The sequence below is a fragment of the Prionailurus bengalensis genome, chromosome B3 (genome assembly GCF_016509475.1).
Source record: "Prionailurus bengalensis isolate Pbe53 chromosome B3, Fcat_Pben_1.1_paternal_pri, whole genome shotgun sequence".
In the NCBI taxonomy this organism is placed as follows: domain Eukaryota; kingdom Metazoa; phylum Chordata; class Mammalia; order Carnivora; family Felidae; genus Prionailurus; species Prionailurus bengalensis.
The window spans coordinates 132,918,649-132,946,597 of record NC_057355.1 but is presented as its reverse complement, the minus strand read 5'-3'; the positions used below and the strand labels follow the sequence as shown (position 1 = coordinate 132,946,597).

At 39.0% G+C, this 27,949-nt stretch overlaps 1 protein-coding gene across 6 annotated transcripts in view; it reads left to right on the top strand.

Moving 5' to 3' along the window:
• Positions 1 to 27,949, top strand: part of EML5 (EMAP like 5) — a 185,316-nt gene that overhangs the window by 106,249 nt on the left and 51,118 nt on the right. For all 6 annotated transcript variants that reach the window (XM_043556797.1, XM_043556796.1, XM_043556798.1 and 3 more), the window contains 3 exons: positions 1,713 to 1,854; positions 19,984 to 20,136; positions 21,111 to 21,242. In XM_043556797.1, coding sequence (XP_043412732.1) covers positions 1,713 to 1,854; positions 19,984 to 20,136; positions 21,111 to 21,242 — 427 coding nt within the window. The remainder of the gene's footprint in view (positions 1 to 1,712; positions 1,855 to 19,983; positions 20,137 to 21,110; positions 21,243 to 27,949) is intronic.

Sequence of the window (27,949 nt, the reverse complement as noted above, 5' to 3'; positions counted from 1 at the left end):
AGATGCCCTTTATCAGATTGACGAATGACACTTCTGTTCCTAGTTTGATGCAAGTTTTTATCATGAAAGATTGTGTCATTTGTCAAAAGCATTTGTCAAAGGCTTTTTCTTTGTCTATTGAGAGATCATGTGGTTTTGTTTTTTGTTCTATTGATATGGTGTATTATATTAATTGGTTTTCATCTTTTAAACCAACCTTGCACTCCTGAGATAAACCCCACTTAGTTATGGTGTAGAATTCTTTTTGTATATGTTGGAATCAGTTTGTTAGTACTTAGTTGAGGATTTTAGCATCCACATACTATATATAAGGGATCATGGGTCTATAGTTTCCTAGTGATGTCTGATTTTGGTATCAGGGCCATTTTGGCTCCATAAAATGATTTGGGAAGTCTTCTCTCCTCTTTGATAGTCTTTTTCCCTGACTACACCCAGCCGCTGAACTCCATTCAATTGCTGACTGATGCTGACTAAATTGCTACTGTTTTCAACACTTTCCCTAGAGCACAAATTGCTCAGCCTCCTTAAAGGGGACACCCCTTTCGTAGGTTAATGTTTGAGATTTTGACTTGAAGCAGTATCCTCCCAGCAATCTCTGAGATTGCCCTGGTTCTGTTGAGCAAACTCACTAGTCTTCAGAGTAGCCTGTATGTTTAAGGAGTACCAGTCAGCTCCCATTTGCCTTTCATCACAACCTTCATTGTTTTCGAGAGCACCTTTAGACTTGAACTTTTCTACACTGTGAAGCAAATGAAGTCATTTCCTTTGAGAAGACATTAGGAGCTATTTTATGGCTTGCTTTTTCTTCCAGGCACACTGTCTGATCCAAGGCTCTGAAGTTGAGTGTTTGGATAGTGATGACTCTTTTCTGAGTGTCCCTTGCTTTAGAAACTGAGTGCTCCATTTTGGGGAAGGGGTAGTAGGGAGCAGTAGCCTCAAGTCTTCTTGGGTTGAACTGAAGCCCCAGTATTCTTAGTGGCATGACCCCCAGTGTAGAACCTCCATCTCAGAATAGGGATGGCAGAAGGGAGTTCCCCCTGTGTCCAGCACTCATCAAGGTTTCAGCTTTTAGCAGGCATTGAGAGCAGGATAAGAAATGCAGTCACCTGCCCCTTCTGGGAAGATAGCTCATTAGAGTAGGGAAAGGAGAGAGAGCACCCATACCCTGTGTTGTTTACATCAGTCTGGTGTGGGGTTTTCAGGTCAGTGAGTTGGAGATGGGGAGGAAAGGAGTGGGTCTTGGTTCAAATACTGCAAAACTCTCATTGTTCTTACCAAATATTAGCAGACTTTCTTGAGTAAATGTTTCTTCATTTGTCATATTCCCTTGGAACCATTTCCGGAGACCTTAATTTTTTATTATTATTAATTTCACCAGTTTCACTGGGGAGCAGGTCTGCAGCACTCCTTGTTCTCACATGCAGGAACTTCTTCCTCTGTGGCAGTTATTAACATTCCAAGGCAACCAGTTCCTATTCTCCTCACTCAGTGAATATTTTAGGATTTTAAACTAGTTTAAATAGTAACTGATTGTAGTGTAATTGTGAAGATAAAGTTGTTACTGAGGTATTTTAAGGTATATTCCAAAGAGAAAGTTTTAGATTAATCCATTATTCATTATCCTATCGTATATTATCAGGTGTTGACTTTAGTTTTCTTTTAAAAACACATATATTTAGGTTAAATTTATCTTACCTATGTTCTCTTTGTAGGGACACATGGAAGGAGAGGTGTGGGGTTTGGCTACACATCCCTATCTGCCCATCTGTGCTACTGTCAGTGATGATAAAACCTTAAGAATATGGGATCTGTCTCCTAGTCATTGTATGTTGGCTGTCCGGAAACTGAAAAAGGGTAAGAGGCTCTCAGACTTGAGCACAGGTTAACATGTTAGTCACATTTAGTCACAATTTTCTAACTCTTCACAAATCTAAGAAAGCTACAGTAGGTGTATAAAAAAGGCTTTACATATTTATTCTGTGTGCACTTGCTCATGATGCTATATAAAGAAAATTAATTATACCCAGTCTTTGCTTTGTGAGACCTCCTGTGAGCATACCTATCCTGAACCTGTTTGCAGTGTCATGTTGGAATTAAAAATACAGGAATAAAACAAGTTATCTACCCTTTATGACTATAGAATATATGTAATTCAGAATCAAAAACGAAGAAATAAGGCCTTAATTTATAAAGGAGTAGCAGAATTGAGGGGAGAATATTTTAGGGTGAAACAAAACTAAGCACATTTTGTAGGAGGCAAATGAAGCTAGCCTGTCAGTATAGAGAGATAAGGGGCTCAGTTATTGCATTAAGACTGATATTATTTTTTTTTCAACGTTTTTTATTTATTTTTGGGACAGAGAGAGACAGAGCATGAACGGGGGTGGGGCAGAGAGAGAGGGAGACACAGAATCGGAAACAGGCTCCAGGCTCCGAGCCATCAGTCCAGAGCCTGACGCGGGGCTCGAACTCACGGACTGCGAGATCGTGACCTGGCTGAAGTCGGAAACTTAACCGACTGCGCCACCCAGGCGCCCCAAGACTGATATTATTAACCTAGGGCAAATGAGGATGTACAGATAGCTTCACATTTCTTAGTGAGGTGGTAGGGAATGTTATTTTAGAATATGGAGGTATTGAAGGAGGAACTCTGGTTGAAAAGGTTAGGAATTGGGAATGTAAGAAATGTGATAGAAACAGCAGATGAAAGGATTGTCAGGCCATAATAAGGGCCAAGTTAAAGTTAGGTAACATGAATTTGTAATTCAGTCAGTTAATTTATTTTTTTCTTCTATTAAAAGAGTCTGTTCTTCTAGGGTTACTGTATTCAACATTTGTACTTAACTAAAAATCTGAAACTAATCACTGTCTCTAGAATAATTGAACTCCTGTCACTGTCTCTTCTTTTTTTTTTTTTTTTTTAGTTATTGATGGCCAGCATTTTCATTCTTTAGTTGTTTTTTTCCCCCTGAGATCTAGAGATTACCAAATGTTATATCAGCATTTCTATACTGAACTTTCTACATGAAGGGTTACAGTAAGATCACAAAACCATAGTCACACCTCTGTGTACACAGGAAATCACAGTATCAAATACTCTTCTTCACAAGGCCATAGGAAGCCAATCAAATTTGGAACATACCTTTAATAGACCTAAGATTTTCTTTCTTTTTTTTATCGAGGTATAATTGACACATAGCATATTAGTTTCAGGTGTACAACATAATGATCCAATATTTGTGTATATTGTGAAATAATCACTACGATAAATCTAGTTAACATCCATCACCATACATAGTTACAAAATGTTTTCTTTTTATGATGAAAACTTTTAAGATCTACTCTTTTAACAACTTTCAAATATGCAATATAGTATTAATTATGATTATTAATATAGTGATTATTAACCATAGTCACCATGTATGCCCATGACTTACTGATTTTATAACTGGAAGTTTGTACCTTTTAACCCTGTCACCTACTTTGCCCACCTGCCACTGGCAACCACCAATGTTTTTTTGTATCTACGAGTTTGTTGTTTTGTTTAATGTTTTTAAATTTATTTCTTTTTTTTAACGTTTATTTATTTTGAGAGAGAGACAGAGCATGAATGGGGGAGGGGCAGAGAGAGAGGGAGACACAGAACCAGAAGCAGGCTCCAGGCTCTGAGCCATCAGCCCAGAGCCCGACGCAGGGCTCAAACTCACGGAACGTGAGATCATGACCTGAGCCGAAGTCGGTCACCCAACCGACTGAGCCACCCAGGCGCCCCTAAATTTATTTTTGAAAGAGAGAGAGAGATACAGATACAGAGTGTGAGCAGGGGAGGGGCAGAGAGCGAGGAAGATACAGAACCCGAAGCAGGCTCCAGTCTCTGAGCTGTCAGCACAGAGCCTGACACAGGGCTCAAGCTCAAGAAACGTGAGATCATGACCTGAGGTGAAGTCAGATGCTTAACCGACTGAGCCACGCAGGCGCCCCTGTTTTTGTTTTTTTAGATTCCACATATCAATGAGATGGTATAGTGTTTGGCAAGATGTCATTCATTTTTATGGCTGAATAGTATTCCATTGTGTATGTGTATTTACACACCATTTTCTTTACCCATTTATCTGTCAGGCACTTAGGTTGTTTCTGTATCTTGATTATTGTAAATAATGCTGCAGTGAACATGGGGGTGCATATGTCTTTTTGAGTTAGTGTTTTCACTTTCTTCAGATAAGTACCCAGGACTTGCTGGGTGGACTTGCTGCATCATATGGTAGTTCTATTTTTAATTTTTGAGAATTTGGTTTTTTTAATCCCTCTTCAATTGGACATTATTATTGTTTAATGCAGTCAGTGTTTACTTTGGCTTATCTATGCTTATTCACTTCTTCACATTTTCTTCTTGTATCTCAGACATTTTTTCTTCTATCATTTTCTTCTAAAATGTAGTCTTAGAGTTTCTTTAATAAAGACTTGTTGGCAATTCTTTCAGTTTGCTTTGTCTGAACCAGTAGAATTCCAAGTATAAGATGGTGGGAGTGGTCTGTTCCAGTAGCAAAAGTATTTTATCACTGACATTGCAATTCTTAAAAAGCAAACTGATTTTTTTAATTGACATATAGTTGATGTTAGTTACATTTTCTGTTTCATCATAATTCAGTCTTGGTAGGTTTTACGTTTTTAGGAATTTATCCATTTCTTCTAGGTTGTCCAATTTGTTGGCATATAATTGTTCATAGTAGTCTCTTATGATCTTTTGTGTTTCTGTGGTATCATTTGTAACATCTCTTTCATTTCTGATTTTACTTATTTGTATCCTCTCTTAGTGTAGCTAAAGGTTTGTCAATTTTATTTGTCTTTTCAAAGAACCAGTTCTTAGTTTCATTAATTTTTCCTTTTATTACTTTAGTCTCTGTTTGATTTATTTCTCTTCTAATCTGTGTTATTTGCTTTCTTCTATTAACTGTGGCCTTCAGTTGTTCTTTTTTTCCTCTAGTTCCTTGAGGTGTAAAGTTAGGTTGTTTATTTGAGACTTTATTTCTTCAGGTAAGCGTTTATCACTGTGAACTTCCCTCTTAGAACTGTTTTTGTTGTATCTCATAAATTTTGGGATGTTACATTTCCATTTTTGTTTGTCTCGAGGTATTATTTGATTTCTCTTTTGAGTTCTTTGACCCATTGGTTGTTCAGTAGCATGCTGTTTAATCTCCGTGTATTTGTGAATTTTCCATTTTTTTCATGTAATTAGTTTCTAGTTCCATACTGTTGTAGTTGGAATAGATGCTTGATATGATTTTAGTCTAGATTTATTAATACTTGTTTTGTGGCCTAACATATGATCTGTCTTGGAAAATGTTCCACGTGCAGTCAAGAAGAATGTGTATTCTCTTGCTTTTGGATGGAATATTCTGTAAATATCTGTTAAGTCCGTCTGGTGTGACATGCCATTTAAGGGCAATGTTTCCTTAATAATTTTCTGTCTAGATGATCTATCCATTGATGTGAGTAAGGTATTAAAGTCCCCTACTATTATTGTATTGCTGTCTATTTCTTCCTTTAGGCCTGCTAACATGTGCTTTATGTATTTAGGTGCTCTTCTGTTGAGTGCATAAATATTAACAAACGTTACATCCTCCTGCACTGACTCCTTTATCCTTATGTATTGACCTTCTTTTCTTTCTCTCTTACTATAGTCTTTGTGTTAAAGTCAATTTTGTCTGACAAAAGTGTAGCTGCCCAGCTTCTTTTGGTTTCCATTTACATAGAATATCTTTATTCATTCCTGCACTTTGTGTGTGACCTTACTTCTACAGTGTGTCTCTTGTAGGCAATAGATAGATGGGTCTTATATTTTTATTCTTTCAGCTACTCTGTCTTTTGATTGAAGCATTTAATACACTTTCATTTAAAATAATTATTGATAGGCATGTGTTTATTGCCATTTTGTTGTTTGCTAGCTGTTTTTTGCAAACCTGAATTTTTTTTTTGAGGAAGAAATGTTTTTATTTTATTTATTTTTTACTAATAATTTATTTTTTAATTTACATCCAGGTTAGCATATGGTGCAACAGTGATTTCAGGAGTAGATTCCTTAATGCCCCTTACCCGTTTAGCCCATCCCCTCTCACACAATCTTTCTGGTAACCCTCTGTTTGTTCTCTCTATTTAAGAGTCTTATGTTTTGTCCCCCCTCCCTGTTTTTATATTATTTTTGCCTCCCTTCCCTTATGTTCATCTGTATTGTATCTTAAAGTCCTCATATGAATGAAGTCATATGATATTTGTCTTTCTCCAACTGACTAATTTCACTTAGCATAATACCCTCTAGTTCCATTCATGTAGTTGCAAATGGCAAGATTTCATTCTTTTTTATTGCCGAGTGATACTCCATTGCATGCGTGCGTGTGTGTGTATGTGTGTGTGTATACATATCTTCTTTATCCATTCATCCATCGATGGACATTTGGGCTCTTTCCATACTTTGGCTATTGTCAATAGTACTGCTCTAAACATTGGGGTGCATGTGCCCCTTCAAAACAGCATATCTGTATCCCTTGGATAAACACCTAGTAGTACAATTGCTAGGTTGTAGGGTAGTTCTATTTTTAATTTTTTGAGGAACACCATACTGTTTTCCAGAGTGGATGCACCAGTTTGCATTCCCACCAGCAGTGCAAAAGAGATCCATCTTTCTCTACATCCTTGCCAACATCTATTGTTGTCTCAGTTGTTAATGTTAGCCATTCTGACAGGTGTGAGGTGGTAGCTCATTGTGGTTTTGATTTGTATTTCCCTGATGATGAGTGATGTTGAGCATTTTCTCATGTGTCAGTTGGCCATCTGGATGTCTTCTTTGGAGAAGTGTCTGTTCATGTCTTTTGCCCATTTCTTCATTGGATTATTTGTTTTTTGGGTGTTGAGTTTCATAAGTTCTTCATAGATTTTGGATACTAACCCTTTATCTGATATGTCGTTTGCAAATACCGTCTCCCATTCTGTCAGTTGCCTTTTAGTTTTGCTGATTGTTTCTTTCGCTGTGCAGAAGCTTTTCATTTTGATTTGGTCCCAACAGTTCATTTTGCTTTGGTTTCCCTTGCCTCTGGAGACGTGTTGAGTAAGAAGTTGCAGCAGCCGAGGGCAAAGAGGTTTTTGCCTGCTCTCTCCTCGAGGATTTTGATGGCTTCCTGTCTTACACTTAGGTCTTTCATCCATTTTGAGTTTATTTTTGTGTATGGTGTAAGAAAGTGGTCCAGGTTCATTCTTCTGCATGTCGCTGTCCAGTTTTCCCAGCACCACTTGCTGAAGAAACTGTCTTTATTCCATTGGATATTCTTTTCTGCTTTGTCAAAGATTAGTTGGCCATACGTTTGTGGGTCCATTTCTGGGTTCTCTATTCTGTTCCATTGATCTGAGTATCTGTTTTTATGCTGGTACCATACTGTCTTGATGATGACAGCTTTGTAATATAGCTTGAAGTCCGGGATTGTGATGCCTCCAGCTTTGGTTTTCTTTTTCAAGATTGCTTTGGCTATTCGGAGTCTTTTCTGGTTCCGTACAAATTTTAGGATTGTTTGTTCTAGCTCTTGAAGAATGCTGGTGTTATTTTGATAGGGATTGCACTGAATGTGTAGATTGCTTTGGGTACTGTTGACATTTTAACAGTATTTGTTCTTCCTATCCAGGAGCATGGAATATTTTTCCATTTTTTTGTGTGTCTTCTTCAATTTCTTTCATAAGCTTTCTATCGTTTTCAGTGTATAGATCTTTCACCTCTTTGGTAAGATTTATTCCTAGGTATTTTATGGTTTTTGGTGCAATGGTAAATGGGATCGATTCCTTTATTTCTGTTTCTGTTGCTTCATTATTGGTGTATAGGAATGCAACCTATTTCTGTGCATTGATTTTATATCCTGCAACTTTGCTGAATTCACTGAGCAGTTCTAGCCGTTTTTTGGTGGAATCTTTCAGGTTTTCCATATAGAGTATCATGTCATCTGCGAAGAGTGAAAGTTTGACCTCCGCCTGGCTGATTTGGATGCTTTTTATTTCTTTGTGTTGTCTAATTGCTGAGGCTAAGACTTCCAATGCTATGTTGAACAACAGTGGTGAGAGTGGACATCCCTGCCTTGTTCCTGACCTTAGAGGGAAAGCTCTGTTTTTCTCCATTGAGGATGATATTAGCATTGGTGCAAACCTGAGTTTTTAAGAGGATTTTTATGTTTTAATTATGTAGTATTATTCCATGTCTTGGCTCACTTCATATTTTCTGTCTCTCTCTGCAGTATTCTGGAAATTTTAAGATCTTATTCTAGTTCTTAATTTTCTTTTTAAAAGTTTTTTTTATTTAAACTCCAGTTAACATACAGTGTAATATCAGTTTCAGGTGTACAATTTAGTGATTCAGGGCTTACATACAATGTCCACCCAGTGCACATCACAACAAATGCACTCTTAATACCCATCACCTGTGTCACTCATCTTCCGCCCATCTCCATTCTGGGAACCATCTGTTTGTTCTCTGTAGTTAAGAGTCTGTTTCTTCATTTGCCTCTCTGTTTTTTTTTTTTTAATTTAACTTTTAATTTTTTTAAATTTACATCCAAATTAGCATATAGTGAAACAATCATTTTTTTTAACAGTTTTATTTATTTTTGAGAGAGAGACAGAGCATGAGTAGGGGAGGGGCAGAGAGAGAGGAGACACAGAATCTTAAGCAGGCTCCAGGCTCTGAGCTGTCAGCCCAGAGCCCAATGCAGAGCTCGAACCCACAAACTGTGAGATCATGACCTGAACCGAAGTCGGACGCTTAACCGACTGAGCCACCCAGGTGCCCCTGCCTCTCTCTTTTTATTTCCCTTCTCTCATTTGTTCTGTTTCTTAAATTCCACACATTAGTGAAATCAGATGGTATTTGTCTTTCTCTAACTTATTTTACTTAGCATTATACTCTCTAGCTCTATCCATGTCATTGAAAATGGCAAGATTTCGTTTTTTTTTTTTTTTTTTTTTTTTTTTTTTTTTTTTTTTAATGGCTGAATTATTAGCAGCTCTTTCTCTTTCATGTCTGCTGTTTAACCTACCTGTTAGGTGTGATAATTCTTATTTTTAGGAATTTTATTTTCTTTCAAATTCCTTAGATTTTTTATAACATATTAATTCTTTGTGTTTTAGCTTTCCTTTTTTATGTCTTTAATCTTTACTTATCAGATAAAGATTATGAAATCTAGTTATCTGACATCCTTTGGGATCTGACTATGCTGTGTTTTTTTTCTGCTGTTTTGGTGTTATTTTTCTGCTGACTCCTTCCTGGTGTTCCATTTTCTTTTGTGCTTGAATATTTGGATTATAAATTTATGTTTAATTGGGCTTTCTTTACTTGTGGTGTTTCTCTGAAGTCTGGATCAAAGGTATATTTCCAGAGTGATTTTGTGTTTCCTTCTCCCAGGTGCCTGGGTTGCTACTATCCAGAACTACTAAGGATTTTTTTTTTCACTAGGATTGCATAGATCATATAGTTAGTATAACTTCAAATCTAAGATCTGCATAAGCTATGCTGCATTTGTGAATCTTCAGTACAATTTTTCCCCTCTGTCTAGAACCCAAATCAGGATATAGAAGTCTATTTCCTGATGTCTTTCTCTACTGCCAGGCATATTTTTAAAACTTGCCCTTCCCTTGAGATATGATTGTAGTACTCAGTTAAAGGACAGTACAGGTATTTGGAGGTTTTGGGGGGTGGAAGGGGAAGAAACTGTATGTAGTTAAATCTGTATTTTCTTTCTTCATATATTTATAAAAGAAATGTTAAAATAAAAATCATTGAAACTAATAGTATAATTAAGTACACAATTTGTAAATATAAATCAAGTGAAACGACACAATTATAAAAATATATCTGTATTACCTTATTTTAATTAATAATTTGTTTAAAAATAAATACTTCATAAAATGGAGAAACTTTCAGCATGGAAACTTGGAAATGCAATAATCTTTCTTTTTAAAGCAGTCTTAACAAGAAAGGCCATTAATGGTATTGTTATTGAGTTGCAAAAGTAATTAGTCTTGTGCAAATTTTCCCAGATGTTCAAAAGGCCCTATATTATACTTCATACTAATCTGAGTAAGGTGAAAATATATAAATAAAATCCAGTTCCAAATTTCCTCTGACTCATCATATACTGCTCTCTCTTATTTGAGGACATCTTTTTTAATAACTTTTAATTTTTTTTAGTAGGGACTATAGCCCTTTTATTGATAACAAGCTATAATGTTTGCTTAAAAGGAAGCATTTCCAGTTTTCTTTGTCCTTAGATTTGAGATTTATAGAAGGAAATTCTAATTTACTACTGTCATGTCTAATGTGGATTGAATTGTGTCCCCCAAAATGATATGTGTAAGTCCTAACCCACTTACATTTGAATGTGACCTTATTTGGAAATAGGGTCTTTGCAAATGTAATCAAGATGAGGTCATACTGAATCAGGATGGACTCTACACTGAATGACTAGTATGTGTTCTTACAAGAAGGCTGTGTGGAGACACACAAAGGGAGAGTGTGATGTAATAACAGGAGGCAGAAATTGAGGTGATGAGTCTATAAGCCAAGGAACATCAAGGATTAGTGGCAAACTCCAGAAGCCAGGGAGAAGACAGGAAGGATCCTTCCTAGAGCTTTCAGAGGAGCATAGTTCTGCCTACACCTTGATTTCAGACCCTAAATTCCAGAAGTGTGAAAGAATAGATTTCTGTTGTTTTAAGCGACTCAGTTTGTGGTCACTGTAATAGCAGCTCTAGGACACTAATACAGTGTTCACATTCAACTTGTAGAAAAAGTCTTTGAACTAGAGGAAGAATTATTCACGCAGTCAAAGCTTTGCTTAGTTGATTGTCATCTCCATAAAGCTTGAGAGAAGTAGGAAAATATTCTGGATGCCTTAAGATGCAAATGATCCAGATACCAGATTATTTTTAAATTTGGAAATAATGTATTACACCTTCAGTATTGGTATTTTGGAACTTAAAAGTAACCTAGAACTTGAAAACCAGTACTGGATGACTACATCGACTGTATAACCCTTCAAAGATTGCAGTTTTATCCAGGAAGCCCAGGAGCAAGACCTCTCCTGTACCCTCAGAGCAGCTGTGACTTTATTTTACTACTCTTGTTTTTTTGCCCTTTATTTAGTTTTCATCCCTGGGAGGGTTTTTTTGTTTGTTGGTTGGTTGGTTTTTAGTTTTTAAGGAGCTCAGCTATGCATTTAGAAGGATGCTTATTAGGTTAATGTTTGCTTAAACTCAACTTTCCCCCTGCTCTAAGCCTCCGTTCAACCAGCTGAATAGGGTTGAATACAGTGTGCAGTTGTGATGACTAGTCTCACTACCATTTTGTTTCTCTGCTCTCCTTTGTGGCAGAACTCCTCGAAATGGGTGATACTCAAAAGGCGATACTGTCTTCTCTATTTTCACATGATATTTGCTTCACAAACCTTACCCCAGTTAGGCTTTTGTTTCTGTTTATCCATTGAATCTGCTGCCAATCTCTTGGTCACCTCTGGGTCCTCACTCTACCTCACAGTAGTTTTTGACATAACTGATCATCCCTTCTTTTCTGAAATACATTTTTCACTTGGTTTTGGAACCCATGCATGTCTTTCTCCCTCTCTATCTTATTGACTTCTTTTTTTCTTCTTCCCTTAACTGGCTCTGCCTCTTCTTCCTACTCTCTACATATAGAAATGCTCCTGGGTTCTCCCTGGCTGTTTTTATTTCATTTGTACACTTGTACACTTTGTGTGACTGTATCAGTCATTGTCCAGTTAGAAGACAGACACTATACTAGTTATTTTAACATGGAAATTTTAATAATAAGAATTATTAACTAGTAGAAGGTGTTTACCTACTGAAGGCTATAGAAAGCAGCTACTAGGCCTAGTTAGCTGAGGGATAATGAACAAAGAAAGAAGTTAAAGGAGATGCAGAGGTGTTTGGAAAGGGTGTAACTGCCATCATAACAGTCTGTCAGTGGTGAAGAAGCTTGCCAGAGAGTACAGGCCTCCCTCAATGGAACAGAGAGACAGTGGTCACTGGCTAAAGGAAAAGCCTGCCAGAGGGTACAGACCAGAACTGAATGGCAAGTGGGCTTTTTGGAGAAGAACTTAACCCAGGGCAAAGTTGACTGTTGACTGGTGAGGGCCGCTGCTGTCTTAGCAGAGCATCTTGCTAGAGACTGCAAACCACAGCTGAATCGTTAGGCCCATTACTGCGACAGCGGGAAAATTTGCTGAAATTTGCTGCCGCAGTGGGGACAGCGGGGAGGGGGGGTGCTGCCGCCGTGGGGGTGCTTCAGGCTCCCTGCACACCAGTGCTCTGGCTCTGTAGGTAAAATCCAACACTGGAGGCCTAAAGGAGAGCCCCTTTCTCCTGCTTTGGACTTGTAGTGTCTTTCCAGCACCCTCTATTGGCAAAGCTTTGTATCAGCGGCCAAAAGAGAGAAGTCTACAAGGCCCAAAGAATGGTAGATTTGGAACTAAGAGGCAATAAATAATAACTGGCACAGACTACCCCTTTGTCTAATTAGCGTCCCTGTACATCTTTTACAAACACTTGAACTTCAGTATAACCACAGAACTAACCTTATGTTTATGTTCTACCCAAAAAGTTTCTAACCAAGGAGATGCAACTATTCCTGGTACAAGTGAAGAAATTCTCACCCTCTCCCCCAAATTCGAAGACATACAGTTCCCACAGTTATTGTATTCATTCCAACCTGATTCTACTCATGACTCTCAAATTCATAGTCTTACTGAATATTCTTTTACTTCAGACTAAATTGTAAAGTTAACCATCAACAAACTTATGTAAAGTATTAAAAAGAAGAGAGAAGGAAGCAAAAATAATATAAAAACAAGGAGGGGAACAAACCATAAGAGACTCTTAAATACAGACAACAAACGGAGGGTTGCTGAAGGGGTGTTGGGTGGGGGATGGGCTAAATGGGCAAGAGGCATTAAGGAAGACACTTGGGATAAGCACTCGGTGTTATATGTAAGTGATGAATCACTAAATTCTGTTCTTGAAACCATTACGCTGTATGTTAATTAACTTGGATGTAATTATTTAAAAAACAAAAAAAAGTAAATAGCTTATATATACACAAGCATTTATGTCTAGTCCTTATTTCTGTAACTGGCTATGGGCTGTGATTGATAACTCTTTTTGTTTGTTTTTTAAATTATTCTTGGTGCCCTAGCCCCCTTTTTTTCCTAATGTTTATTTTTGAGAGAAAGAGAGAACAAGCAGGGAAGGGGCAGAGAGAGGGGGGGACAGAGGATCCGAAGTGGGCTCAGTGCTGACAGCAGAGTGCCCGATGTGGAGCTTGAACTCATGAACCATGAGATCATGACCTGAGCTGAAGTCAGACACCTAAGCGACTGAGCCAGTCAGGCGCCTGTGGTTGCCATCTCTGACTTCCTTCTTCTTCTACCCATTTCATATTTTCTTTGTCCTGAGCCAGAAACCTCAGGTGGGTGGAGTTACTTAGCTCATGAGTAACCCAAACCTTCATTGCTAAATTAGGTGAAATTTCAATATTTCTACCTGTTTTTTTCCTCGTTTTCTATTAAGTTTCACTATTGGTCATAGAAGACTAAGGGGCATCTTAATGAACCCTCCAGGTCCCAGATATAGTCTCCTTTGCCCTCAGTGTGTAGCAGTAACTCAGTTTCCCCTCTATAATTGCGATCAGCCACTCCAGCAAGAAGAGTAACAGCCCCTTTCTTTGCCTGTTGTTTCACTGTCATAAGGAGCCCAACATGACCAGGTGGCAGTCTACATTCCCATTCAGAGGAATCAGTATGTTCCCTGGTAAAAGAATTGTCCCTGCTCTTAGGAGTCAAGACTAAAGAAGCAGAGCTCAGATTTGCCAGGATGCAAAACAAAATAGTGCAAGTTGGTTATTAGATTTAGTAGTGAGAAGAATCACTCCCACTTCTTGATTTTCCAGACCCATGTAACTGGTCATGAGGTAGACAGCACCATGTAATGAACTGTGATTCAGAGTATATATTGCATTCTGTAAGACAAAGCCCAGTCTTTCAGGGTGTTGTTTCCCAGATGGTGACATCAATTAGTTTTCAGTAAGCCATACTAGCTTTCTTGGAGTAGTGGGAGTTGTGATAAAATCATTTAATTCCATGGGTATGAGCCTAATGCACATTTTTTGCCTGAAGTTCCTTGATCATAAGCATGGAATTCTATGTTAGTGGATAGGGCATCCATCCCATGTGTCCATGGATGATGGTGCTAGATGAAGCATAATGGTCAGTCAGGTAAGGCAAATCCAGGATTCACATCTATTCTCGTGAAGATGAATCTTTGCCTTCTCCAAAGTAGAAGAGGTCCAGTATAGTCAACATGCTACCAGCTGGCTGGCCAATCTCCCTGGGGAATGGTGCCATATCAGAAGTTCGGTTGCTCTCTACTGTTAGCAGAGTAGACACTCAGTGGTAATGGTAGTGGTAGCAAGATAACCTTGGAAAAGAGAGTTCATGTTTTCTAACTCAAGCATAAACTCCATCCATGCTACTTACCACAAGCCCACGGAGTAAGTGCTAGCTGCCTAGGAAAAGAGGCTGCTCTGAGGTCCCTAGAGCATTTATTTTGTCTATCTGATTACTGAGAGTCTCCTCTGTAGTGGTTGCTTTTTGTTGGGCATTCCCTGAGATGCAAAAATCTTCACACCTGTGCCCTTTCCGAAAGTTCGATTTTCCAGATTTCCTCATCTCTAATCTTCTAATCCTGAAAGAATTCAGTCCCTAACTGATTATTCAGATAGTTCACAGTTGCTAATGAGTCCATGTAAATCTGTCTGTCCTGTCATCTGTCACTACAAATGTGGAAAACTAAATGTACCTGCTCCAGGTGCTGCCTGTTGTGAAATGTTACTTCAAAGCTGTCCCTCAGGGCCACCGCCGAGTAGGGCTCTAGTGCTTTCAGGTGGGTGCTGACATATACTGCATAGAAGCATCTGTAAATATGGCTCATTGTTTTTCTTCCTCATTCAGCTGATAATCAATGAATACCCTTGAGGCCATAGGTATCGATAGAGACGAGGTATTGCAGCAGGAATTATTGATGGATCCTGAGCCACCTGTTCATTACTTCTGACTTCCAAATCTATCCAAGGCTCATCTTTTATATCCCTTTTCCACTTGACGATAGATTGCTGTTGTGCATACCCAATCTGTGACTAGGTTGGTCATGTAACTTTCGGTTCATGATGTTCCGGAAGCTTAAGATACACAGTCACTTGATATCCCATAGTTAGGCATTTACTGTCTACCAAGGCCTAGTAGCAAGGCTGAAACTCCTTCTGAAAAGAAAATTAGTTATTTGCAAAGGAGGTATGGATTTTCTCCCAAATCTAAGAGATCTGCAGTATGATTCTCCTTTGGTAGCTTTCCAGAGGCATTCTTCTGGAAACAGCATTTCTGTTTACCACAGACAGTTTGAGTATCATTAGATTTGCTAGATGATAAGGGCCCAGTGGAAGATCAGCTTGCCTTCTCTTGTTCTGGCCCCAGGGAAGCCTTATAGTGACTTGATAGTTGGGTAGAAACAGCTCACTCAAATGTGGTGTAGGCTTCCAAAAAGGTATACCAGGCATTTTGCTCCTTTTGTTTATAGTGGGTAATGGAAAATATAGCAATTTGTCTTTCACCTTGGAGGAAATATCTTAATATGCTCCCGATCATTGGATCCCCAGAAGCTTCACTGAGATGGCAGGTTCCTTAATTTTTGTAGGAATTATCTTCTACTGTCTCAGTTCACTTAGGTCTTACTAAGGCATCTAAAGTTGTTGCTTCCTGTTCCCCAGATCCATTCTGCATAATGTCATCAATGTAGTGGACCATTGAGATTTTTTGTGGAATGTCCAGACGATCAGGATCTCTGTGGACTATATTATGGCAAAAAACAGGAGAGTTGAATAGCCCTGAGGCAAGGCTTTGAAGGTATACACAGATACAAGCCAGGTAAAAGCAGACTGCTCTGGTGGTCCTTACAAATCGTGATGGAGATAAAAAAAAAAAAAAAGCATTAACCAGGGCAATAGCTGCATGCAAAATGCCAGGGATTGTGTTTGTTTTTTCTGGTAAAGTTCTGGAAGAGTAGCTTCAGTTAGCATTGCTACCTGATTAAATTTATTATCCGTAGGTAGCATCTGAAACCCATCTTATTTCACACAGACCAAACAGGCAAGTTTAAATGTGATAGGTATTCTTACCACTGCATATTTCAAGTCTTTGGTGGTATCGCTGATATTTGTAATTTTGTAATTCTGAGGCTTGCAGTTTTGCTTCTGATTTATTGTCTTGATAGAGGAATTTCCAGGGGTTTTCACTTATTTCTTCCTGTTATAATGACTCTTACCCATGGATCACAGAGCCAGCCTAGTGGATTCTACAAGTTGCCAGGTATATCTGTTACAATTCACGAACTGGATGGAATCCACAGAATTAGCGTCAGTTCAGAGCCCCTGTTTACTAACTCCTGATAGTATGGGTATTCCTTTCATGGAAATAATCATTCTTGGCCACCGATTGTTAGAGGATATATTTTATACGATGACATTGCTATAGGTTCCTCCTCAGTGGGACTTAGCCTTCGCTTTTTTTTTTTTTTTTCCCAACGTTTATTTATTTTTGGGACAGAGAGAGAGACAGAGCATGAACAGGGGAGGGGCAGAGAGAGAGGGAGACACACAATCGGAAACAGGCTCCAGGCTCTGAGCCATCAGCCCAGAGCCTGACGTGGGGCTCGAACTCACGGACCGCGAGATCGTGACCTGGCTGAAGTCGGACGCTTAACCCACTGCGCCACCCAGGCGCCCCAGCCTTCGCTTTTTAACCAAGGGGCTCTGAGTGTATGAATTGACCTTGGACTGAAAATAGGATGAGAATTTAAGTCTGGTTTTTTTAGCCACCAGGTCTGGGGTTTTTTCTGTCATATAGATCAAAGACTAATTTAGTAGCCTACTCATCTATTGAATTCCTGCAGACACCATGATTGATTAGTCACCAAAAGAAATCTCCACAGGCCAAAACATTCTGATTATTAGTGTATTCCTGCTGCCATTTTCGGTAAAGAATCTGCCCTGTCTTTTAAGTGCTGCTACTTGGCTTCTGCATTTCCTGGGTTATCCCTGTTGAATCAGAGAGCCCATATTATTGGTGACAGCTCTCATTCCTGATCTACATAGGAGGACATCAAAGAACTTTTCAAGGATGTAGATGCTGCCCTTAGTTAATGTATTTCTAAATGCTCTTGTGAAGAAACTAGTTTTTAGACTTTTGGGGGGGATGTAGTTGGTGGGTGAGTATACACGTTGCCTATGAAAAATCTACTTCAATGTTCTTAGCTCCCTGAACTTTTTGATTCCTCCCTCTATATCAGAGGTCAGCAAATCCAGCCCACCTCCTGATTGTGTACATGTCATTGGAACACAACCATGTCCATTCATTTATGTATTGTCTAAGATCTGTTTTTGCACTATAACAGAGTTGAGTAGTTGTGACAGAGATCATATGGCCTGCAGTGCTAACCTCTGCATTAGAGCACACGGAGATTTGATCCAAGCTGAGGATCTAGTGACAGCAGAGAAGTGGTTGTAATGGTTCTTCTTAAGGTTAAATATCCCTTCAAGGCATATGCACCAGAAGGCCAGTCTTCCCAGACACAGGAGAGCAAACTATTTGCACTGGCTGCGAGATTCTGAATAATACAGAAATTAAAGATTTTCAGTTTTGTCTGAATCCAGTCAGATGCTCCCATTCCACAGTCCAAATTTCTTCCTTTACCAATCAGAAGAAATTTGGTGAGTCTGGGAATTCAACTCACATTGTAAATTTGCAACCTGCACAATTAAGTTTTGTATTTAATTTTCAGCCACATCAGCCCTGTCAGAGATTCTTCTAGGCCTGCAGTGTAAGCTCTCTCTATTCAGACCATGACAGATGCTGAAGGGTTAAGGACCAGAGCATGTTACATCTTTCTGTTAAATGTTCCATGCACTCGGAATCTTTTGCACAGCACAGTCCTTGTGGTCATCATTATTTTTGTGATGGTCAAAGGCAGCAGCCTCTTTCACTCCCAGGGCATTTTACTTCAGTAGAAGTGACAGTTAACTGCAGGATGTAGGAGACAACTTGATTGTTATGGCAATGCATACCTTGATTACTAACATCCCATTTCCCATTGGCAAGGGCCCAGCACTGTGCTTAAGCCCAAAGGCATGACTAAGCCAATTCCAAAAATCCCATCTTTAGTGATCTGTCTCCTGTGACTACTTCAGTATCAATTCTGTATCAATCAAGAGACAGAAACCACCCCAGGAATTGGAATAGGGAAAATTTAATATGAATAAGTGTTAACTAATGAAAGGTGGTATTCTAAGGGGTATAGATGTAGCAACTGCAAAAAGCAGCTACCAGCTGTACCGCTAGTGGATGGTGATTAAGGAATGAACCCTTCCCCTCTTTTCCCAAGCTGAGATTCAGATCTCTTTAGAAAGGATGTGGGTGCAAGTGGAAAAGAAGCTTGCCAAAGGGCTGATCTAGGAAATCTTTTGCTATGGGGGGCAGAGAAAATCTCCCATTCCCAACTGCATCCCAACATCTACCCCTACCCCTTCATTAATCTAATCCACTGGTTCTAGCACAGCAGAGGAAGGAAAAATCCCTTCCTTCTTCTTTGGCCTTGTAGGGGCCCTCCAGTACAGTACCCTCCATTGACTAAAATCAAGTTTAGGAAAAGGAAAAAATGTCAGCAGGGCTCAGCTGTATTGTATAGCAGGAAAGAAAGGTTGGATTTGGAGCTGAGAGTCAATAAATTAATAACAAGCTCTTATCCAGTTTCATGACTGTGACTACTATCTACCATGCTATGTCTTCCATACTTATATCTCCAGTTTAGCCTCTCCCTTGAACTCCAGAGAAGTATAATTATATCAAACTGGCTTATTGATATCTTCACTTGAATTTGTCATAGGTATCCTTAGCTTCATGGGTACGAAATCAAACACATGTACCTCTGCTAGTTTTTTGCATCTTGGTAAATGACATCATCATTAAAAAAAAAAATAGCCTTGACTTTTATCTTTTTCTCGTATTCTGCTCCCAGTTAGTCAAGGTCCTGCCAGCTCTATCTTCAAAGTATACCTCTACTCCAGCTACCCTGCTCCAGACCACCATCATCTCTTACTCCTAAATCTCAGAAATCATCCTAGATTTATTCATTACCAATGTATTCTTGATAATTAAATGATAATACATGACTTATTCTCAATTTATTCTGTAACTTTTCATTTTGTAAGAGCTGTACCTCATCCCTCCCTCTCTAAATGTTGTGCAAACACTATGTCTGCTGTATCCTTTGCTGTCAGGGTAACCCCATTATTGTTTATTTCCCAGTACATATTAACCCTGATTTTTAAAAATTAATATTAGCATTATTATTTCTTCATGCATGGTTAGATCTTCCATGCCTTAATAGATCTTCCTAGTTTTGCCTAATAATTGTTTATTGTCATATTTTTTTTCAAATTTGAAAGCATATTTATAAAGATGGCCTTTTTTCTTAAATTTCTGATTGTAGAATAGAAACTACAGAGGTAGCAACCACTTACAAAAAAATATTTCCACATATGTCATTGGCTTTTTATGTTAGCTAAAATCTCTCGTTCTTTCTCATCAACTTAGTTTTTTAAGATAAATATTAGTCCTTACTTTAGTTATGTCCAGAAGAGAAGATGGTTTGTATTAATTATTGCCTAATTACCACGGGTTTCAGTAGAAAACTTTGTTGCCTGCATCCTGTGACTCCTTTTGAATATTGATTTGAGATCATAATGAATACAGGAATTCTCTTTGACAATAAAAGTTCCTTAACATGATTTTTTTAAATAGAAGAAAATCGCCCAATATATATGCTCTCTTTTAGGTGGGAGATGTTGCTGTTTTTCTCCTGATGGTAAAGCTTTAGCTGTAGGTCTGAATGATGGAAGTTTCTTAATGGCAAATGCAGATACTCTAGAAGATCTTGTGTCTTTTCATCACAGGAAAGATATTATTTCAGACATTCGATTTTCACCAGGTAAGATATCATTGAAATCATATTTGATTATTAACTTGAGTCAGACAATGAGTAAATATATCTATATGTAATTTTTATTAACCATTATTTTATCTTGGAATTTTAATTTTTTGACTAGAAAAGACAGTATGGTAAGAAGTAAAATTCCTGTATTAGATAAGTGGCAAAATATCTGGCTTAGTGCCAATTCTGTCACTAAATTTTCTATGTGATTTTCTCTGAGTTTGAGTTTCCTCATTTCTTTTTTTTAATTTAAAAAAAATTTTTTTTCAACGTTTATTTATTTTTGGGACAGAGAGAGACAGAGCATGAACGGGGGAGGGGCAGAGAGAGAGGGAGACACAGAATCCGAAACAGGCTCCAGGCTCTGAGCCATCAGCTCAGAGCCTGACGCGGGGCTCGAACTCACGGACTGCGTGACCTGGCTGAAGTCGGACGCTTAACCCACTGCGCCACCCAGGCGCCCCTGAGTTTCCTCATTTCTAACATAAAAGGGATTAGATGACAATCTTCATTATATTCTTAATACTTCTGAAATTTTGCATTAATTTTGCTTCATCAGTTTCTGTGTATTCATTATCTCTGACAAAACCCACTATACTCTGGGAATTGCTAATGTTAGGGCAAAATTTACTCATTATTTTACTTTTATTTTTTCTACATATAAAGGGTTATTTTTTTGTTTTGTTTTGTTTTTAGTTAAATACAGTGTATTGGATTACATTGTATATAATTTTTTGGCCTTTTCTATCCACTGAGCTATCTCACTATGCTAAAGAGGACATTTTCTTTTGTTAACCATATGTACTTGAAAAATATAGTTACTGTTTGTCATTTTATACACATTTTGTTATAATTTTCAAAACACCTAGGTGTTCTTCCCAAAAAATGTTAAGAAAATTAAGTCTAGTTGTAGAGTGTAAAAAAACATTTCTAAAGAGAGACAATCTCAAGCAAATATGTTTCTATTCTAGGTTCTGGGAAATATCTTGCGGTAGCATCCCATGACAGTTTTATAGATATATACAATGTGATGAGTAGTAAAAGAGTAGGAATATGCAAAGGCGCTACCAGTTACATAACCCATGTTGATTGGGATATTAGAGGTAAGAATTTAAATAACTTACTATTTGGTAAAAGTTTCATTTGATTTAGTATAGCTCCTTTAAAGAAACTTTAAAAAAGTAATTCAACAGATGAGTTCAGAATCATTGTGAGACACATTGTTCTCAAAATTATTTTCCACTACTTTATTTCACATCTGAAGGTGAATGCTGTGAGTTAAAACTTTTCAATACTTCCAGTATCATAATTCACATGATAGAATGGTAAGTGATAAATTCTTTAATTTGTAAAGTAACTTCAATATTATATAAAAAGTTTTTCAGTTATTTGTCCTATTTTTTAATATAGTTTTTTAAAGTTTATCCGTCTGTTTTGAGAGGGAGAGAGTGGGGGAAGAGCAGAGAGAGAGGGAGAGGGAGAATGAATCCCAAGGAGGCTCTGTGCTGTCAGTGCAGAGCCCACAATGCAGGGCTCAAACTCACAAACCATGAGAGCATGACCTGAGCTGAAACCAAGATTTGGAGGCCCAACTGACTGAGCCACCCAGGCACCCCTGTTTGTCCTGGTTTTTGTCAGATAAGCTTAGTGTAAATAATAACTGAAAATTTGGAAAATAGATATGTTAGTGAGGATATTAATGTTATTTCCCCATCATTCGATCAAACACATTTCTTAAAATCAGTCACGGTTGTATAACATACATAATTTAATGAGTGTCTTTGTTTTTTCAGCAGAACGCATTGCATATGGCAGTGTTAAATAATTTGGATAAATGCTAAGTGTTTTAAATGCTCCATTTTTAAGGATTTTTGTTTCATGTCTTCATTTATATAAATCTAGTATTAAAGTTTTTCCAAATATAATTAAACAAAATGCTTTAAAAAAAAAAGTCCTCAAATTTCTATCTAGGGGTTTTTTTATATGCATGATAACAGAAATAGTTTTTATGTATATACATACACAAAAATTAAATAATTTATGAATTCATTATGTGGTTGTGGAGGAAAATGGTTTTTATGTTGAAGCTTAATTTTTCCCATGAAAGTTAAACATCCTCATTCCAAGGAAGATGGCAGAGTAGGAGAATGCTAGACTCATCTTGTCTCAGATACAACTAGGTAACACCCACATCAGTGTAAATAACCCAGAAAATGACCCAAAGACTGGCAGACCAGATTCTCCAAAGCTGAATGTCAAGAAGAGTTCATGTGAAGAGGGTAGGAAGGGTGGAGATGCCGTTGGGAGCTAAAGGGACCCACAGGACTGTCTGCAGGAGGGAGGGACACTGTGAACATGAAGAGGGGAGAGAAACAGACTCTCACACTGGGGAGCCCACAGGGGAAAGACAAAACATTTGGCTTTGAAAACCAGAGGGGTTGAATTCCACACATTCTTAGTCAGCAGGGTTTAACACCTGGAACTTTAAAAATCAGCCCTGGAGGGGCAGGGGCACCTGTGTGGCTCAGTAGATTAAGCATGCAACTTTGGCTCAGGTCATGATCTCGCAGTTCTTGGGGAGAGAAGATAACAACACACATGAGTGGGATGGGGACAGGCATCTCATCTGACTGCAAGCCCTGCCCACCAATGAAAGCTTCTCAGGGGACAACACAGGGAAAGTTCCCTGTAGTTTGGTGCCACTACATCTCTGGCAAATACCTGGTCTGAGTCAACTTAAGCCCAAGGTGGCCCTAGACTGGTCCACTAAGAACACAGGGATAAACCCTGCCCATAGTCAGCAAAGAGAGCCATTTCAGATGACTGGATTGAGGGCAAAAGCTGCTCAGCAACCATAGCAGGGCACAGGCAACACACACAGGAGATGCTCCCGAAGTAAATGGACATTGCACTGCAGAGCACCACAGGACCTCTTTTTCACAAGGCCACCTCTCTTTCTTTTCTTTTTTCTTCTCTTTTCTTTTTTCTTTCTTTCAGAGCATGCGACCAGAAAAAGGGCAGAGGGAGAGAAAGAGAATCCAAGCAGGCTCCACGCTCAGCACGGAGTCTGACATGGGGCTCAGTCCCATGACCCTGGGATCATGACCTGAGCCAAAATTAAGAGTTGTGTGTTTAAACGATTGGGCCACCCAGGTGCCCCTAAGACCACTACTTTCAAGAGCAGGAGGTGTGGCTGACTTTCCTAACATGTAGAAATAGACATAGAGAGTTAGACAAATGAGAAGAGAGGGATATGTCCCAAGTGAAAGAAGGGGACAAAATCACAACGAGAGAGCTAAATGAAACGGAGATAACAAGCATGGCTGATAGAGAATTTAAAGTAATGGTCATAAAGATACTCGCTGCACTTGAGAAAAGAGTAGATGATCTCAATGAGACCCTTAATAAAGACATAGAAAACATAAAAAACCAATCAGAGATGATGAACTCATTAACTGAAATTGAAAATACACTAGATGGAATAAATAGTACAGTAGAGGAAGCAGAAGCATGGATTAGCGACCCATAGGACAGAATAATGGAAAGCAATCAGTCTGAACAGGAGAGACAAAAAATAATAAATGAAAATAGACTTAGGGAACTTAGTGACACCATCAAGTGTAATAACATTTGCGTTATAGGGATCCCAAAGGAGAAGAGAAAGAAAGAGTGGTATAACATTTATTTGAAGAAATAATAACTGTAAACTTCTCGAATCTGGAAAGGAAACAGAAATCCATATCCAGGACATGCAGAGAACCCCCAACAAAACCAACCCAAAGAGGTTCACACCAAGACACATAGTAATTAAAATGACAAAAAGGAGTGACAAAGAATTTTAAGGGCAGCAACAGAAGACAGTTATATACCAGAAAAACCCCATAAGGCTATCACCAGATTTTTAGCAGACACTTTGCAGACTAGAAGGGATTGGCATGATATATTTAGAGTGCTGAAAGAAAAAAAAACCTGCAGCCAAGAATACTGTATCCAGCAAGGCTGCACCTCACCGTAGGAGAGTTTCCCAGACAAGCAAAGGCTAAAGGAATTCATTATCATTAAGCCAGCCCTGTAAGAATTATTAAAGGGGATGTTCTGAGTGGAAAGAAAAGATCATAAGTAAGAGTAAGAAAAGTAGGAAGCACAAAAGCAGTAAAATTAAGTATATTTACAAAAATCAGTCAAGGGATTTACAAATAAAAGGAAGTAAAGCATGACACCACGTACCTAAAATGGGGAGAAGAGTAAAGTAGGGAGAAGAATAAAGAATGGATTCAAACTTAACCATCCATCAACTTAAGATAGAGTGCTAGAAGCATAAGGTGTTATATACAACCTAATGGTAATACCAAATCAAAACCCAGTAGTAGATATGAAAAAAATAAAGAGAAGGGAATCTACATATGTCACTAAAGAAAGCCAGCAAACCATGAGAGAAGAGTGCAAGGGCAGAAAGGAATAGAGAAGAACTATAAAATCAACCATAAACAAGTAACAAAATGGCAATAAGTACATACCTATCAGTAATTACTTTGAATGTAAATGGACTAAACACTCTCATCAGAAGACCTAGAGTGACAGAATGGATAAAAAAAAAATAAGACCTCTCTCTATGCTTCCTATAAGAGACTCATTTCAGACCTTAGTACACCTGCAGATTGCAAGTGAAGGAATGGAAAAGCATTTCTCATGCAAATGAAAGTAAAAAGGGAGCCAGGGTAGCCAATACTTACATTGGACAAAATAGACTTTAAAACAAAGACGGTAACAAGAGACAAAGAAAGACAGGGTATGCTTAAAAAGGAACAATCCAACGAGAAGATAGAGCAACTGTAAATATTTATGCACCCAACATGGGAGTACCTAAATACATACAGTAGTTAAATGCATATAAAAGAGGTAATCGACAGTAATAACAGTAGGGGACTTTAACACCCTGCTTATATTTGTGGATACATCCAAACAGAAAATCAACAAGGAAACAGTGACTTCGAATAACACTAGACCAGAAGGATTTAACAGATACATTGAGAACATTCCATCCTAAAACAGAATACACATTCTTTTCAAGTGCACATTAAATAGTCTTCAGAATAGATCACATATTAGGCACAAAACAAGTCTCATCAACTGAAAATAATGATTGGGTCAACCAAGAAATGAAAGAAGAAAGAAAAAAAATACTTGGAGACCAATGAAAATGAAAACAGAACAATCCAAAATCTTTGGTATGCAGCAAAAGCAGTTCTAAGAGAGAAGTTTATAGCAAAACAGGCCTGGAGCAAGAAAAATCTCAAACAACCTAACCTACCTAAAAGAGAAAAAGAACCGACAAAACCCAAATCCAGCAGAAGGAAGAAAAAAACAAAGATTAGAGCTGAAATAAACAAAATAGAAACTAAAGAAACGATGGAACAGATCAATGAAACCAGGAGCTTGTTCTTTGAAAAGATCAACAAAAATTGATAAACCTCCAGCCAGATTTATTAAGGGAGAAAAAAAAAACAACTCAAAATCAGAAACAAAAGAGGAGAAATTACCAACACCACAGAAATAAAAGACTTGTAAGAGAATAGTATGAAAAATAATAGGCCAAACAAATAATATGACAACCTAGAAGAAAAGGATAAATTCCTAGAAACATACAACCTATCGAAACTGAAACAGGGGGTCGCCTGGGTGGCTCAGTTGATTAAGAGACCAACTTAGGCTCAGGTCATGATCTCACAGTTTGTGAGTTCAAGCCCCGCGTTGGGCTCTGTGCTGACAGCTCAGAGCCTGGAGCCTACTTCGGATTCTGTGTCTCCCCTCTCTCTACCCCTCCCCTGCTCACTCTCTGTGTCTCTCTGTCTCTCAATAATAAATAAATGCTAAAAAAAAAAAAAAAAATTAAAAAAAAACTGAAACAGGAAGAAATAGAAAATTTGGAGGAATCCTGGGAAGATGGCGGCGTAGGAGGACGCTGGGCTCACCGCGCAACCTGCTGATCACTTAGATTCCACCTACACCTGCCTAAATAACCCAGAAAACCGCCAGAAGACTAGCAGAACGGAGTCTCCGGAGCCAAGAGCAGACGAGAGGCCCACGAGAGGGTGGGAAGGGCAGAGAGGAGGTGCGCGCTCCACAGAATGGGGGGAGGGAGCCAGGGCGGAAGGGCGGCCCACTGGCCAAGCAGAGCCCCCGAGTCCGGCTTGCGAAAGTGGAGGGGCCAGACAGAGTGTGTTCCGACAGTAAGCGGGACTTGACATCTGGAAGGTTATAAGCTAACAGCTCTGCTCGGAGAGCGAGAGTGGGAGGGCTGGAGGACAACGGGAGGGAGAGTTGTTGAGCCTCCGACGACGACAGAGCTCAGCTTGGCGGGGAACAAAGGCGCTCGCCAGCGCCATCTCCCTCGCCCATCCCCCAGCCAAAATCCCAAAGGGAACTGGTTCCCATCACGGAACTTGCTTGCACCGCACAAACACCCAATGCTGTGCTTCTGCAGATGCATCCCTCCGGTGGGTCTGACTCCCTCCCGGTGCCGCAGGGCCCCTCCCGAAGCGGATCTCCAAAGGAAAAGCGAGCTGAGCTTTCCCTTCCTGCCCCTGTGCACCTTGCCAATCCACCCCAGCTAATATGCCAGATCCCCAGCACCACAACCCTGCCAGTGTGCAAGTAACCCAGACAGCCACACCACCCCACAGTGAATCCCGCCCCTAGGAGAGGGGAAGAGAAGGCACACACCAGTGTGACTGTGGCCCCAGCGGTGGGCTGGGGGCAGACATCAGGACTGACTGCGTCCCCACCCACCAATGCAAGTTATTCAAGACAGCACAGGGGAAGTGCCCTGCAGTCCCGCACCACTCCAGGGACTATCCAAAATGACGAAACAGAAGAATTCCCCTCAAAAGAATCTCCAGGAAATAACGACAGCTAACAAACTGATCAAAAAGGACTTAAACAATATAACAGAAAGTGAATTTAGAATAATAGTCATAAAATTGATCGTTGGGCTTGAAAACAGTATAAAGCACAGCAGAGAATCTCTTGCTACAGAGATCAAGGGACTAAGGAACAGCCAGGAGGAGCTAAAAAATTCGATCAATGAACTGCAAAATAAAATGGAGACAACTACAGCTCGGATTGAAGAGGCAGAGGAAAGAATAGGTGAACTAGAAGATAAAATTATGGAAAAAGAAGAAGCTGAGAAAAAGAGAGATAAAAAAATCCAGGAGTACAAGGGGAAAATTAGAGAACTAAGTAATGCACTAAAGAGAAATAATCTATGCATAATTGGTATTCCAGAGGAGGAAGAGAGAGGGAAAGGTGCTGAAGGTGTACTTGAAGAAATAATAGCTGAGAACTTCCCTGATCTGGGGAAGGAAAAAGGCATTGGAATCCAAGAGGCACAGAGAACTCCCTTCAGACGTAACTTGAATCGATCTTCTGCACGACATATCATAGTGAAACTGGCAAAACACAAGGATAAGGAGAAAATTCTGAAAGCAGCTAGAGATAAACGTGCTCTAACATATAAAGGGAGACCTATAAGACTCATGACTGATTTCTCTACTGAAACTTGGCAGGCCATAAAGGAATGGCAGGAGATCTTCAATGTGATGAACAGAAAAAATATGCAGCCGAGATTCCTTTATCCAGCAAGTCTGTCATTTAGAATAGAAGGAGAGAGAAAGGTCTTCCCAAACAAACAAAAACTGAAGGAATTAGTCACCACTAAACCAGCCCTACAAGAGATCCTAAGGGGGATCCTGTGAGACAAAGTACCAGAGACATCGCTACAAGCATGAAACCTACGGACATCACAATGATT